This window comes from Kogia breviceps, chromosome 9 (genome assembly GCF_026419965.1).
Source record: "Kogia breviceps isolate mKogBre1 chromosome 9, mKogBre1 haplotype 1, whole genome shotgun sequence".
Taxonomy (NCBI): domain Eukaryota; kingdom Metazoa; phylum Chordata; class Mammalia; order Artiodactyla; family Physeteridae; genus Kogia; species Kogia breviceps.
In genome coordinates this window covers 52,372,656-52,387,583 of record NC_081318.1, presented here as the reverse complement: position 1 = coordinate 52,387,583, position 14,928 = coordinate 52,372,656, and the positions used below count along the sequence as shown (strand labels likewise).

At 34.3% G+C, this 14,928-nt stretch overlaps 1 protein-coding gene across 1 annotated transcript in view; it reads right to left on the bottom strand.

The window, feature by feature from the left end:
- The window catches only part of ADAM22 (ADAM metallopeptidase domain 22), a 239,546-nt gene that overhangs the window by 60,782 nt on the left and 163,836 nt on the right, over positions 1-14,928 (bottom strand). Inside the window, 7 exon segments of the mRNA XM_067042476.1 lie at positions 904-994; positions 2,018-2,102; positions 3,567-3,733; positions 4,559-4,630; positions 6,525-6,599; positions 10,127-10,197; positions 14,492-14,561. Coding sequence (XP_066898577.1) covers positions 904-994; positions 2,018-2,102; positions 3,567-3,733; positions 4,559-4,630; positions 6,525-6,599; positions 10,127-10,197; positions 14,492-14,561 — 631 coding nt within the window.

Sequence of the window (14,928 nt, the reverse complement as noted above, 5' to 3'; positions counted from 1 at the left end):
TGTAGTTAATATAAACAATCATATTTATAATATTTGCTACTAAAATAATACAATAAATATGATTATAATCAACTTACTCCAAATATATAGTGTTTAACCATTCCTGGTAAAGTAACTTTACCTACTTGGGAAAATATATTCATTACAGATGCTAAACCTAGCATATTTTACTAGGCCCATATTGTATTAAGCCCTTTATCAGGTCTGATCCTGGCAGGCAAATTCTACCTCTGTGGCAATACTAAAAGATGTTTTAAATAAACTGTAATAAAGTAGTATGCCTTGTGAATAACTTGTATTAGCATAGGCTTAGTGGAAATGCTTGGGTTTTGGAGTCACACAGACCCACCTCTATAACCTACCTTGTGAACTTAATGCAATTTACTTCTAAGTTTATTCATTCAAAGACACTGGTTTGAACACCTCCTACGTGTCAGGCTCTGTTCTTAGCACTGGGATACATAACTAATCAAAATAAAGGGCCCTTTCTTCAGGAAGCTCACATTCTAGCACAGGAGATAGTCAATAAATAATAAACCTGAAAAGCAAATGACTTATATGGTACAAAAATACAGAAAAAAAACCCAGTATGCCTTAAACCTATATGCCCAGACCATTTAAAATTACCAAACTGAATTTATGTCCTTTTTTAGATTAAATTCAACCGTGAATTTAACATCAACTGGTTTTAAATGTTTATTATACATGGAGGAAATTCATCTGTAATGTAAATATTAACATTTGTATTACTTTTGGAAAAAAAATTGTTGTGTCCTGGATATCTTTATATTATCACTTAAACTCTTTTGATCAATCAACTGAATTCAAGAATTTCATTCTCTAAAATATTTTTCAGATAGTCTACTTTAAATACAACTAAACCACACATGTACTTAAACTTACCACTTGCTAACTTTCTTTTGTCTGAGATAATACCAATATTATGGGCTAATGACTGGGCAAGTGTAACTGCCATTAAATCCGTTTTCCCAAACTGAAACACAAAAACAAAAATAAAATACTTGTAAATGCAAATTATTTTTTATTTAAGATGGGCCAGAGAAAATGTCACAATATAATTGAAAATAAGTAATTTCTAAGCATTTTATTTAGCAGAGGTGAAACACATAATAGCTAGTGCTGAACTACTAAGCATTTGGGAAGAAGTAGTAGGAAATAAATTCATGTTTGACTAAGTCTTACAGAGAAGACTAGAAGCCAGGGAATCATCGCCTTTAGGATTTGGAAACTTACATCTAATTTTGAGCTCAAATTTCACCAGTGACATTCCTGAAAAACTGAATACTTGTACCACAGTTAAGCCAGTCTTTCAGACAAGAGAAAATAAAAATAAATGTGTAATTTATTTGGAACTTGTTCATCCTTGTGTGTCCACGAGCACTCCTAAAATCCCCAAATTGAACAGAACTTGGCTTCAGAAAACCAATGGTATGAGTCATAGGAAATGGTGATGATCTTTGGCCACAAGAAATTTGAAAAGACCTAGGGATATTTTTTTCGATATGCAGCCTCCCAAAGATTCAGATATTTTTCTTTTAGATCACTTCCATCATGTTTAGTGCCCTAGGGGTAGAAGTAACCCTTTGGAAAACGTAGTCTATTTTTTCCTCCAAAAATCGGCCAAATATTGAGGAAGAAAATTTTCAATTGAGTTCTTAAGTAGTAACCCAGTGCTTCAGGGGATTACTCAATTCTCTGGAAAAACAGTCAACGTGATAAATAGGGCCTTATTTTCAATAAAGGTAAAGGTAAAGATTTTCTCAATATAATCTGTATATAGCTAAACCTGGAAATTATTCTAAGTAGAACATGAACAGAATTATCCGATATTATCTTTCCTTATTTCCCTATTCTGGCCTCTGGCACTAAGCATGTTGGTTGTTAATAACATAACGATATCTGGAGTATGTGGAATACTGAGAAACTGTCCCTTAAATATTAGGAAAACATCATCAGCCATCATATCACTTTGTATCTTACAGATGTTCACACCTACTTCATTCACGCCTCCTCCTTTCAGCAACGAGCAAATCCCACCAATATAAGCTGCCCCGCTCCGGCTACTCTCAAATTGACTTCCCCTTTCAGAAAAGGAAATGAAAAAGGCTTACTGCTGACAGTCCACATATCATAGCACCTCTCATTATTAATTTACCACACTTATTTTCTCAATGCACATACATTTCTCTACTATATACTCCTGAGGTAAGGGAGGAATATGAAAATTGTTTGCATGCATAACCAAAGGAAAAGGTTTCTGAGGAATGTTTCCCCACATGATCAATAAATATCTTAAATAGAACTATACCTATGAAAAAAGGATCTCTAACATGAGGTACACTTACATGGTATTTCCATCAAAATTGCATATAACTTGAAATCTCATAGTGAGAAAACATCAGACATTCTCACAATGAGGAACATTCTATAAAATAACTGGCCTATACTCTTCAAAAATGTTAACCTCAAAAGAGACAAAGAAAGGCTGAGGAAATATTTCAGATTAAAGGAAAGTAAAGAGACATGACGATTAAATGTAATGTGTGATCCTGGATTGGATCCTGGATTTGGGCAAGGGTTGGGGGGTAGCTATAAAACATTATTGAAACAATTGGTGAAATCTGAATATAGACAGTGGGTTAGGTAAAAACATTGTACCAATGTTAAATTTTCTGGTTTTGATAGTTTACTGTGGTTATACAAGAGAATGTTTTTATTCTTAGGGAATCTATATAAGTATTTAGTAGTAAAGGCCCAGTAAGTAAATGTCTCCAACTTACTCTCAAATAGTTCAGGAAAAAAAACAAAAAAAAGAGACACTGATAGATAAATAGATGCAAGGAAGGAAGAAGGATAGAAAGAAGAAAATCATAAAACAAATGGGATAAAATGTTAACAACTGTTGAATCTGGGTAAAGGGCATATGGTATTTCCTTGTATTATTCTTGCAACTTTTCTGTAAATTTGGAATTGTGTAAAATAAAAAGTTACCTCAAAAATACTCTTTTACTTCCATTTGTAACTTTCTTCAACAGCTCTGGCTTTAGATGGTAGGTTTTTAAATTGCTGCAATTTATGATTTGCTCTTACATCAAATACGCAGGTTACCCCCCAGAAAAACCATAAGAGTAAGAAAAAATAAAAAACAAAATGTACCCTAGGTATACTAAGCTCTCCCCATAGACCAAAAACAAAGATAACATTAACATTTAAAAGAGAGCAACTTTAAAGAATATATAATAATCTGTTGTTAAGAATACTCCTTATGAGAATTAATAGTACTTTCATTCAGTAAATGCTCTGATTAAATCTCTTGAAAAAAATTATATGAAATGTACATGCAATAATAAAATAACTCAAAATTAAATCTATTGAATATTCGTGACAGTTTCAAACAATCTGTACTTTAAAACTTCTTTCAAATATATCTGCCACATCAAATCCTGATTGCATTATGCAGTAGAAAGAATACAACTCATCCACAAGTAATAGAGTATTCAACATGGAATAAAAAAAAGTAATAAATCATTATAAAAGTTACATACGAAAAAAGGTGAACTGCATCACTTTTCTCTTTGATAAAATCCCTCCTGTATTTCATAAACTCACGTAGGGTGATCAATGGATTTTCAGATATGGCAAACTTGTTGTCAGCCGCCCAGGTTTCCATGGCAACCAATACTATCCTTGTCTTAAGTTGGTCTTTATATATCTAGTATTAACAAAATGAACACACCAGCTATACATGTGGTAAAAATCAACTGATTTATGAACAGGACTACAAAGCTCCTTTTATGAAAACTCCTTGAGTTTTAGCTAAATGTGAGAAATTCCACTGTTTTTAGGGGAGATAATTGTTTTTTTAACTTACATGCATTTGCCTTGAGTAATAGAGAATCCAATTGTTTATCAAGTCATACCCAAAGAATAGAGTACTAGTAGAAACAAAATATTGCTCTTTGACAAATCTTTGCACCCTTACTCAAGGTTCCCCCAGAGTCCATTTTCTGGCACCCTATAAGAGTCACACTGGCAAAAAGTGGAATACTCATGAAGGAGATAATTTCTGTAATTAGGGCCAGCTAATTTCTGTAGCTGGCCCTGATTAAACTCATGGGGAAGGTACTGGCATTGCCTTGTCGGGAATATTTGGAAAGTAGTTTCAGTAAAATTATTTAGTTGCATCTTTCCCACGGCACCAGGCACTCTTTTGAAAAGGCACAACTGTTTCTCCATTGCTAGAAGTACACTGTGAATATCTTTGTTAGGGGCTACGACTCAACCTTTTCTTTTCCAGTGTGAAAAATACAGGAAAAAACTTCAGGCATAAAGTTGTAACTCTGACCACTTCCTTTCATCATTTTCACAGCCAGAGATCAAAGTCAATAAAGTTCATGGCAAAGTTACCAGGGACTTAACAGGACACTTTGTCTAAAGTGCAATTTAGGTCAGTGAAAATATAAGCACATTATCCGATTTATTAGCAATCAGGAGATAGATCTCCTCTGTGGCAATATTGAATCGGGTTCATACTTACTAAATCCGCCATGTTCACCACAGATTTCGCATAGGTATTGGTAAGTACCACTGAAAGCCGATGTTTTTTAAACTGAAAGCAAAAGAAAACAAGTAAAGGGCTTCAAGATCATCAGCAAATACTCATCTCAGCAGAGGAAATATGGTGTAATTGAAAGGCCTCAAAAGATTTCTGTAAAAAATGCAAGTTGACACCTAGTTCTTTAGATGCTGCGTAGTCTGAGGCAACGCTCCTAAAAGTTTGAGGCCTAACAGGTCTTTGAGGTAAGGTAGAAAACACCCATTCCATCCATTTCAAAAGTTTACTTTTTATCACAAGATTGTTATTTAAAATGATAAAACATATGAAAGTTGTTGATGAATTGCAAGACATACAAATAAAGGTAGGGTGAAAGCCAGAAAAACTGAATGTGAATAATGCTAAAAGTATAAAAAGTTCCACAAGACTTACTCAGTGAAGAGAAGAAAGCCCTAATGGTCGCAAGGAGGAGGATGTGAATAACATATATCTTTGGTTTGGCCTCAAAGCTGTTTTAAAAATCAGGAAATATCATGATTTCTGGCTTCACTCAAAATTAGTATCCCCACATGGTAATAACTGGCAAGGTCTGAGAAGCAGACTCTCCCATTGGTCAGACCATGTGACTTCTCTTTTGCCACAGGCCTCACCCCTCCCTATTGTTTTATACCTGGCTCACTTTATTTGAATTATCTGCTACAGATGCTTACAGACATCTGAATTTATGATATCCTAAAATATGTGTTCTTGCAACTTATTTTTATTCTGTAAAAATCTCAGGAGAAAGTAACATTCACGAAATCAAATCGGTAGAAAGATAGAACTTAGTCCTACCCTGAACAAGGAAGAAACACTCAATAATAATAATTATTATTAATTAATAATTAATAATCAATGTTATTCATTTAATCATATTTAAATAAATGACACATTTTCCCCCAAATAAATAATTCAAAGTAAATTAAAATGTATGTGTATCTGAAATTAAGTAAAATTCAGCAACGTGCATCACTGAATATTTTTAGTTTAAAACTCTGCCCATGAATTGAGTATACAACATGCCCATGAATTGAGTATTAAAAAAAACCTGACTCTACAAAAAAGGAAGTTTGGCTAGGTTTTTATCCTAAAAATCTTCACTGCTTGGCTGTATAAGCTTTTCTTTTTTCTTTTTAAGTTTTATTCTATATTGCAGCATATATTGATGAACAATGTTGTGTTAGTTTCGGGTGTACAGTAAAGTGAGTGATTCAGTTATACTATACATGTATCTACTCTTTTTCAAATTATTTTCTCATTTAGGTTATTACAGAATATTGAGCAGATTTCCCTGTGCTATATACTAGGTCCTTGTTGGTTATCTAATTTAAATATAGTAGTGTGTACATGTCAGTCCCAAACTCCCAATCAATCCCTTCCCTCCACCCTTTTCCCCTGGTAACCATAAGTTCATTCTCTAAGTCTGTGAGTCTGTTTCTGTTTTGTAAATAAGTTTATAAGCCTTTCCAAATGGTTTACTATATAGCAAGACAGAAATAGAAAAATTGCTTTCCATTTATTAGGATAAAGCTGTACACTGCAAACTAAAGAATCACATTATTGCTGCTTCACTTTTTCAATATAAAACGGAAGTTTCCCTTTTTTTTTTTAACCTTGTGATTTTAGTAAGAGAAGATATTAGCCTCTACATTAACTAAGTGAATCCAAAGAGTTAACATTATGAGTCACAGAAATATTTTTGGAACCTCACAAAATACTGTTAATTGCTTTACCTAAGAGTGTTTCCTACTTACAGGTTGTTGCTGGGTAACAGAGATGTTTCTTTATACAAATACCTTCTCCAACTTACAACTTTAGGGACTTCTTTCTTCTAAACATATTTCTGCACCCATTAGTTTTACCCTAGGCACAGGCAAGTTCACACAACACAAAATTCAGCAAATCCTACCATGAGATGATCATTCACAATCATCAGTTCAATATATTTGGTTTCCTCCTCTACGTTACGAGGATATCGATGAAGCTGCAATATAATAAAGGAAATAGCACGTAAATAAGCCTCTGATCTTGGCTATGGGAAACTTATGTTACATATTAGATTCTCAGATATTATCCCTCTTTTAGCTGAAAGTTTGTACTCTTTTACCAACCTCTCCCTACCTAGTTTCCCCCACTACCTAGCCCCTGGCAATCGCTTTTCTACTCTGTCTCTATGAGGTTTTTTTTTTTTTTTTAGATTCCACACATAGGTGATACAATGCCATATTTGTCTTTCTCTGTTCGGCTTATTTCACTTAGAATAATGTCCTCCAGTTTCATCCATGTTGTCGCAAATGATAGGATTTCCTTCTTTATTAAGGCTGAGTAATATTCCATTGTGTATGTGTGTGTGTGTGTGTGTGTGTATACATTTTCTTTGTCTATTCATCCACTGATGGACACTTATATTGATAACACTATATTATATAATCAAAATTTGCTAATAGGGTAGAATTTCAATGCTCTCACCAAAAAAAAAAGAGGAAATACATAAGGTGATGGATATGTTAATTAAATCCATGGGGGGAATTCTTTCACAAATATAATGTATATCAAATCATCCTACTGTATACTTTAAATATCTTACATTTGTCAATTATACTTCAATAAAGCTGAAACAAACTTTTTTAATTAAAAATATTTTAAATATGGGAGAAATAAACAAAACAAAATTTCCCCTTTTATTTATTTTATTTATTTAGTATTTTTTTCATTTTCATCAATTTACTTAGTTTTTGTGAGTAATAAATTGGCACGGTTCAAAAATTAAAGAATTATGAAAGGTATAGGATGAAAGTTCTCCTCTCACCTCTGTCTCCCATCTACCAATTGTTACTCCTTCCCACACAATGGGTACAGCACAGTTACTGGTTTCTTCCAGAAATATTTATGCATATAAAATCAAATATGAGATATATTTTATTTTGTACTTCCATTTATCTCCTTCTCTTTTGCATCAGGCTATTTTCATTTAACAGTATATCTTGGAGATTATAAAAAATGATTTAAGCTCCTGAGAATCTCTGAGAGTTCTACATAGGGAGTGGAATGATTGACACTTTTACTATATAATCTCCAAATCAGGCTGTGAGACATGTCCCTTCTGCTGACAGGGTTCAGAGGATGTCCCAAGTGATACATAGGAGCTCTGTTAGGATAGTTTGAAGAGCTCTCAGGCAGTCTTTGGTTACCCAGTGCATCTATATCTGTCTGTTCAACCACAAATTTTCTCCACCTTCAAAATCATGACCAATGAATGGTACTGTCAAGAGCCACAAATGCAGCCACATCCTTTGGTTCTCTGCAATTAGTCTACAGCACAATCTTTAACAAGATCTGCAAAATTAACTTTTTCCTTTGTGCCATACTTTGACACACATTTATTTTTTCAATAAACCTTTTTGTTCACTTGCCCAAGGGCCATTTTTGTCATAAGGGTATACAATCAAACCTAAAAAAAATACATGAATGTTTGAGTATTGCATTTAAACTAAAATATTTCTGCCACATGGATTTTGTTTTATTGCTAATGCATTCCCAAATTCTAAAAAACTTTACTTTTCAAAATCCCTTAAAACATCAAGTTAATCGGAAATAGTAGACTATAATTCTGGTTTTGGAAACCAAAAAATAACATAAACTGCATCCACTGACAAGAGTTTTTTTAATGGATTTTTTACAGATGTAATACTAAAATAAAATTTATATCAATTATTAGAAATCAAATTCACAAATGTATAAACAATAAAACATTTCTAGAAAAAAAAAAGGATGTTGTTAGGATGATAGTATTTGCTTTGTTAATTGTGGTAGAGACCTGAGCCTTTCTAACAAGTAGACTTATAACAAGTCCCAGTATTTTCTTAGTGTCAGAGAGTAGCCATATTGGCCACACGGTTTTATAACACCTCACCTCCAGGGTCCACAGCTTTCTCATAAAGAGAAATCAAGGGTTTGTCTGCTTAGCAAATGACTGAATGTTGCAGATGTTTATGAAGAACTTCAAGGATCATGTCAAAAGAAAATTATCCCATTCTCTTGGTTCTTAAGTCATGAAAGTAAATACTGATTCAAATTAAATCCTGACGGCAATTATTTTTATCTATTTAACTGGGCCTCAATATATGTGTACATTCACAAAATATACAGAGCTCATAGTAGTAATTCATGGGACACAACAGCTTCTGAGAGGCAGTATGTAATGCATACATGGTTATAAGCACTGCTCTGAGAGCAGACTTCTAGGTCAGAATCCCAGCTCCACAATTGGGTAACCCAATGTAACCCTGAGCAGCTTCTTAAGCCTCTTATGCTTCAATGTCTTTAACAGTAAATTAGTGATAATATTAATAATAATTCCCTCTTCAAAAGATTGTTATGAGGATTAAGTATATTAATACAATTGCACATGGTGAGTACTCAATAAAATTTAGGAATTATCATTCATATTAGAAATCTGTATGTAAACACATTTTATTTCATACTTATTAAACTTATATTAAAAAGAAGATACCTCATTCCTTCAATGGCTTTATCTTACTAGAGATCTATTTCTCTCATCCTATTTTTATGCCATACACACACACTCATACCAACCACCACCACAACTGTGATAATATCTTAATTCTGATGACCAGAGTTCTTATTTTGTCTAAACTATTTACCAGCTCTATGATTCTGGGCAAGTCATTTGCACATTTCAGAGACATCATTTTTTTTTTTTTTGCTGTGAAAGAGGAATAATAGCACCTACTTCCTGTGGTTAAAAGCACTGTATGAACTGTTGTTATTATTAAGTTCAATACCCTTTGAACATTCATAAAGCAGACATTAGGACTTTATATCCTAGACTCCAAAGTATTGATAGCTCAAGTGTGAAAATACCATTTTGTTGCTTCAAAACCTGATGGAGGGGCTTCCCTGGTGGCGCAGTGGTTGGGAGTCCGCCTGCTGATGCAGGGGACACGAGTTCGTGTCCCGGTCCGGGAAGATCCCACATGCCGCAGAGCGGCTAGGCCCGTGAGCCATGGCCACTGAGACTGCGTGTCCGGAGCCTATGCTCCGCAACGGGAGGGGCCACAACAGTGAGAGGCCCACGTACCGCAAAAAAAAAAAAAAAAACACAAAACTTGATGGAGTCACTCTTAAGGGGATATCTTTAAGGGGATAAATACAAGGACATGTACCACCCAAGTAGACTCCATAATGTGGTGTACACCCAGGCAAGGAAAGAGGCCTATGGTAGAAAGAACCTGAGATGCCACAGCAGGGGCCTCATAATCCATCTGTATGATGAATGACCATATTATCACCACTATGAGTGCTTTTGAGTCTATTAAATAATATGGACCCAACTCCACTGCTCCTACAAATGTTTCACCTTTCTTGTTTACCACACTATAGCAAATGCCTGAACTAATTCTTATCTCTCACAGACTTCATGTAGATTAAATTGATTGGCAGTTGCCAAGTGTTTTTAAAACATCATGACATATACCTGTGAATACATACCTGTCGTTTACTCCTTTTTGGTCTTGGCTTCAAAATAAATTTTGGTGGAGTGATGTTTACTTGTTGGAATTCTAAAAGGAAATTAAAATAAATTAAATTTAACTTACTGCATTTGCCAGGTTTCTTTCACGAAGGGTAATCGAAGTTTTACTAGCCCTTCGTAGTATAAATTATATAACTGTACTTTAATCATCAATGAGTATTATAATTATAATTTATAAATTCAGAATTATAATTATGAATTTTATAATATATAATATTGTGCTTACTGAAAATACAGAACATTGATCTAAGTAACTGCATTCATATTAATACTAAATAAACATACCACAAAGGAATACAATTCAAAAAATATCTCAAACATTATTCCTGTTCTAATTTATCTCAAAATTTTTCTCAAAATTCTCCTATAAGTACCATCACATTTTTATGGGGAATTGTCTGAATAGCCACTCGACCTTCACTTCCACCACTGACCTTCACTAAAGAATGACACACCAAATGTTGGTGAAGATGTGGAGCAGTCAGAAGTTTCATATAATGCTGATGAGAGTATAAAATGGTATAACCACTTTGGGAAGATTCTGCAAGTTCTCTTCCAACAGCAGTTCTTAAATTGTGATCCTTGGACTAGTGACATCAGCATTACCTGGGAACTTGGACATGCAATTTCTCATAACCCACCCAAGGTATACTTAATCAAAAGCTGTAGAAATTAGTGCAGCCACTATGGAAAACATTATGAAGGTTCATGAAAGAATTTAAAAGAGAAATACCATATGATCCAGCAATCCCACTTCTGGGTATATAGCCAAAGGAATTTAAATCAGGATCTCAAAGAAATATCTGTACTCCCGTGTTCACCGCAGCATTATTAACAACAGTCAAGATACAGAAGCAACCTAAATGTCCATCAGTGGATGAGTGGATAAAGAAAATATGATATATACATACAATGGAATAGTATTCAGCCTTAAAAAAGGAAATCCTGCCATTTGCGACAACACAGATGAACCTAGAGGACATTTTGTTAAGTGAAATAAGCTAGACACAGAAGGACAAATACCATATGATACCACTTATATGAGGGATCTAAAATAGTCAAACTCAGAGAAACAGAGATTAGAACGGTAGTTGCCAGGGGCTGTGGGGAGGGGGATATAAGGAATTATTAGTCAAAGTGCACAAAGTTTCAGTTATACAAGATGAGTAAGTCCTAGAGATCTATTGTACAGCTTAGTGCATATAGTTAACGATACTGTATTGTATACTTAAAAATTTGCTAGGAGGTCAGATTTTATGTTAAGTGTTTTTATCATCATCATAAATAAAGAGGACTGGAGGAAACTTTTGGAATGGATGGATATGTTTATGGCAGAGATTGTGATGATGATTTCATGGGTGTATATATTTATCTCCAAACTCATCAAGTTGTATACAGTAAACATATAAAGCTTTTTGTATGTCAATTATACCACAATAAAGCAGCTAAAAAAAAAAAAATCCCTAAAGATGAGGCCAGCAATCTGTGTTTACCAAGCCCTCCAGGTGATTCTGATGCATTCTGAAGTTTGAGAACAATGTTATACAGTTAAACGTATACCTACCTTATGACCCAGTGATTTCACTCCCAGGTATTTGATAGAGAAATGTAGACGTGCGTCCACAAAAAAGATTTTGACAAGAATTTTCATAGTTGTTATAGTCATAATAGCCAAAAACTGGAAACAATCCAAATGTCCATCAACGGAAGAGATAAAAAATTGTGGTATATTCATACAATAAGAACATACTCAATAATATAAAAGAAAGAACAATTGCTACCCTCAGCAATATAGATCTCAGGCATGTGCTAAGCAAAAGAAACTGAACATGATGCAAAATTCCATTTGTATGAAGAGCTACAACAGGAGAAACTAATCTATGGTGAAAAAGTCAGAAAAGGGACTGCAGAAGTGGTGGCACTGACAGGGAACAGACACAAAGGAAGTTACTGGGGTAATAGAAGTGCTCTATATCTCACCAGGGGAGTATATGGGTGTCAAAACTCAGGAAACAGTATACTAGTTTTGTGTATTTCATCATAGTAATTTTCTATTGCAGTACAATTGACATACAATATCATATTAATTTCAGGTGTACATCACAGTGATTTGATATTTATTGAATGTATACAGTTTGAAATGGTTAGGTAAGTCTAGTTGCCATCTGTCTCCATACAAAGTTATTACAATATTATTGACTACATTCCCTACGCTTTACATTACATCCCCATGACGTATTTATTTTATAACTGGAAGTTTATACCTCATCACCGTCTTCACCTATTTCACCAGGCCCCCATTCCCATCTGCTCTGGCAATCACCCAACTGTTCTTTGTATCTATGAGTCTATTTCTGTTCTGTTTGCTTAGTTTGTTTTTTATTGTAGTAATTTTTAAAACACTGAGGGCTAAGTGGTCAGTGTTGAAATAAATAAGCTTTTCTCAAGATGTGTTCTTAGGAATACTAGTCCTGAGAGATGTGTCAAATGAAACAAAACATTCCACAGTCAAACAAGTTTGGGGAGCACCTGATCATATTTCTATCTCTGGCAAATACATAATGCATAGCAAAAAAAAGACATAATATAATCATAACTCAGTGACACTTATTAAATCTAAAATACAAAAGCTTACTTTTGAGCTTATATCACAAAAATTGCAGTTTTAACATTTGTCTATGTTTTGTTTCCTTCTAATTTGTCATAGTAAATCTAAATATGTTGAGAGACAAATGACACTCAAAATTGACACTGTAAACTTCTGATAAGAAAAGAAAACCAGGAACAAACTGAGACAGACTTGAGTTTTCAAAGAGTATGTTCAAAACTCATTTTTAATAACAGCAAAACTGCTGAGTCACTTCCAAAGTTTCTGTTGTAAAGAAACCCTGAACAAAGTTTTTTAAAAATTATAAGATTGTATCATGGCAAGCCTGCAACAAAGTCCTTAGGGGGGACTCTTTATTTATTACTTTAAATATTAATTAATGTTTATTGTTTCCAGTAATGCCTATAAGATTGTAACTTTGCTCTCAGGCAGCTATCCATGATTTATTTTCTTCCCATAATAGGGATTATAAAAAGTTTCATAAGATAATGAAGGAACAGTCTAAAGTGTCCATGTAAAGTAAAAGCAGCTAGCTATATGCTCATTTGCAGATTTTTCCAAATAGTGCATTCTATAAAATAGGATCTTCTATTTCTTTGGCAGCAGGAGAAAAGGGGTGAGTTCTGTTTCTCTTCAGGGTAACTGCAGAAGGTCAAGGAGTTACAAATTTGTTTCAGAGAGGAAGGAACATTAGAAAACACTTATTTCATTTTCCAATGAGAAGACAATGCAGCCTTTAAGTCATTTTCCTAAGTAGTAGTTTAGGGTTTGCTTTAGTCTAGTAATTTTTCCATTTGCCCTTGTGCCTCTCTCCCAGGGTACATTCTCATAGTGCCATAATCCAAACCCCCATTCAGCCCCTTACTAGCTGTGGGACCCTAGAAAAAACAAACTAGCTGAGCTTCTGTTTCTTCATCTATAAAATGGGAATGATAATATTGACCTCACAGAGCTGTTGCAAAGATTAAAAAGAGTTTAAAAATTAGAATGTACTATGGCCATAGTCAGGGCTCACTAAATAGGGGAGGAAGCATCTCCACCTCAGATATTCAAAATGTGCCCTATCTTTAGAAGGAGAACATGAATGAGTCTAGCATAGCCAAAGATAAATGCACTCTGCATAATCATTGCTCCACTAATGAGGCCAAAGCCTGAGTACTCTGCCTTTCTTGCCAAGAGAAGACATGGATGCAACTCTCAAATCAAATCTATAAATAGATGGACCTATAAATACACATGGGAAGGAAGACCAATTTCACAAACAACACATCATAATAATACATGTTAATCTACAATAGTTCTTTCTTAAAATGCTGGGGCAAAAAGAGATGAGGAAACAACAAACAGGAAAATAATTAAGGGTTCATCTCTATGTTTACAAACTCAGTATTTCACCAAGAATGAATTTTATATATTCTATGTATGCAGACCAATTTTTGCTTTAACCTTATTTCTCCTGTAATACCTTACTTTGAGTCTTATAATTTTAAAAAGTTTTCCTTCATCATGTTCAAGCTATATCTTTCCAAACTCATCCACTATAAACATGAGGTAGGTTTGCATTTTATTCTCTCTCTTGATATTACTCGACTTTCTAAAACTGTTATAAGCAGTCACAGGCTGATGATATTCCACATATAATTAGCTCTAAAGCATTAAAATGAATTACTAAAGTTGTCTTTTTTTTTTTTTAATCACTATAAGAAGATCATACCAGATGGAAGATCATCCAAGGGAAATTCAAACAGTCTGGATTTGTAAACCGAATGAAAACGGAAATCCTCCTGAAACAACACAAACAAAAGAGATGAAGCATGGACGACTAGATATCTCCAGGCTCAGGCAATCATAGCTGGAGGAGATTAGACCTTAAAAGAACCGTTGCTTGACTACGCATTCTCTTGGGTTTGGAAAGGCGAAGAGCCATAGCACAACCCCTCCAGCTCACTCCTGTATTCTTCCAGCACCAGAGTGACAGCCCATTAAAAGCAAAACGCCTTCACAGACAGAGAAGCCAAAGCCTGCAGCAATCAAAAAGAAATGAATGGACCTATTCCCCCAAGGAGAAGCAAGATGTCTGGGAAAATGGGTTAATGTTTTCTACGAATGGTTCCTTTCCACGGAGCCCTGCCCCCTTTTAGAGCCTGATAG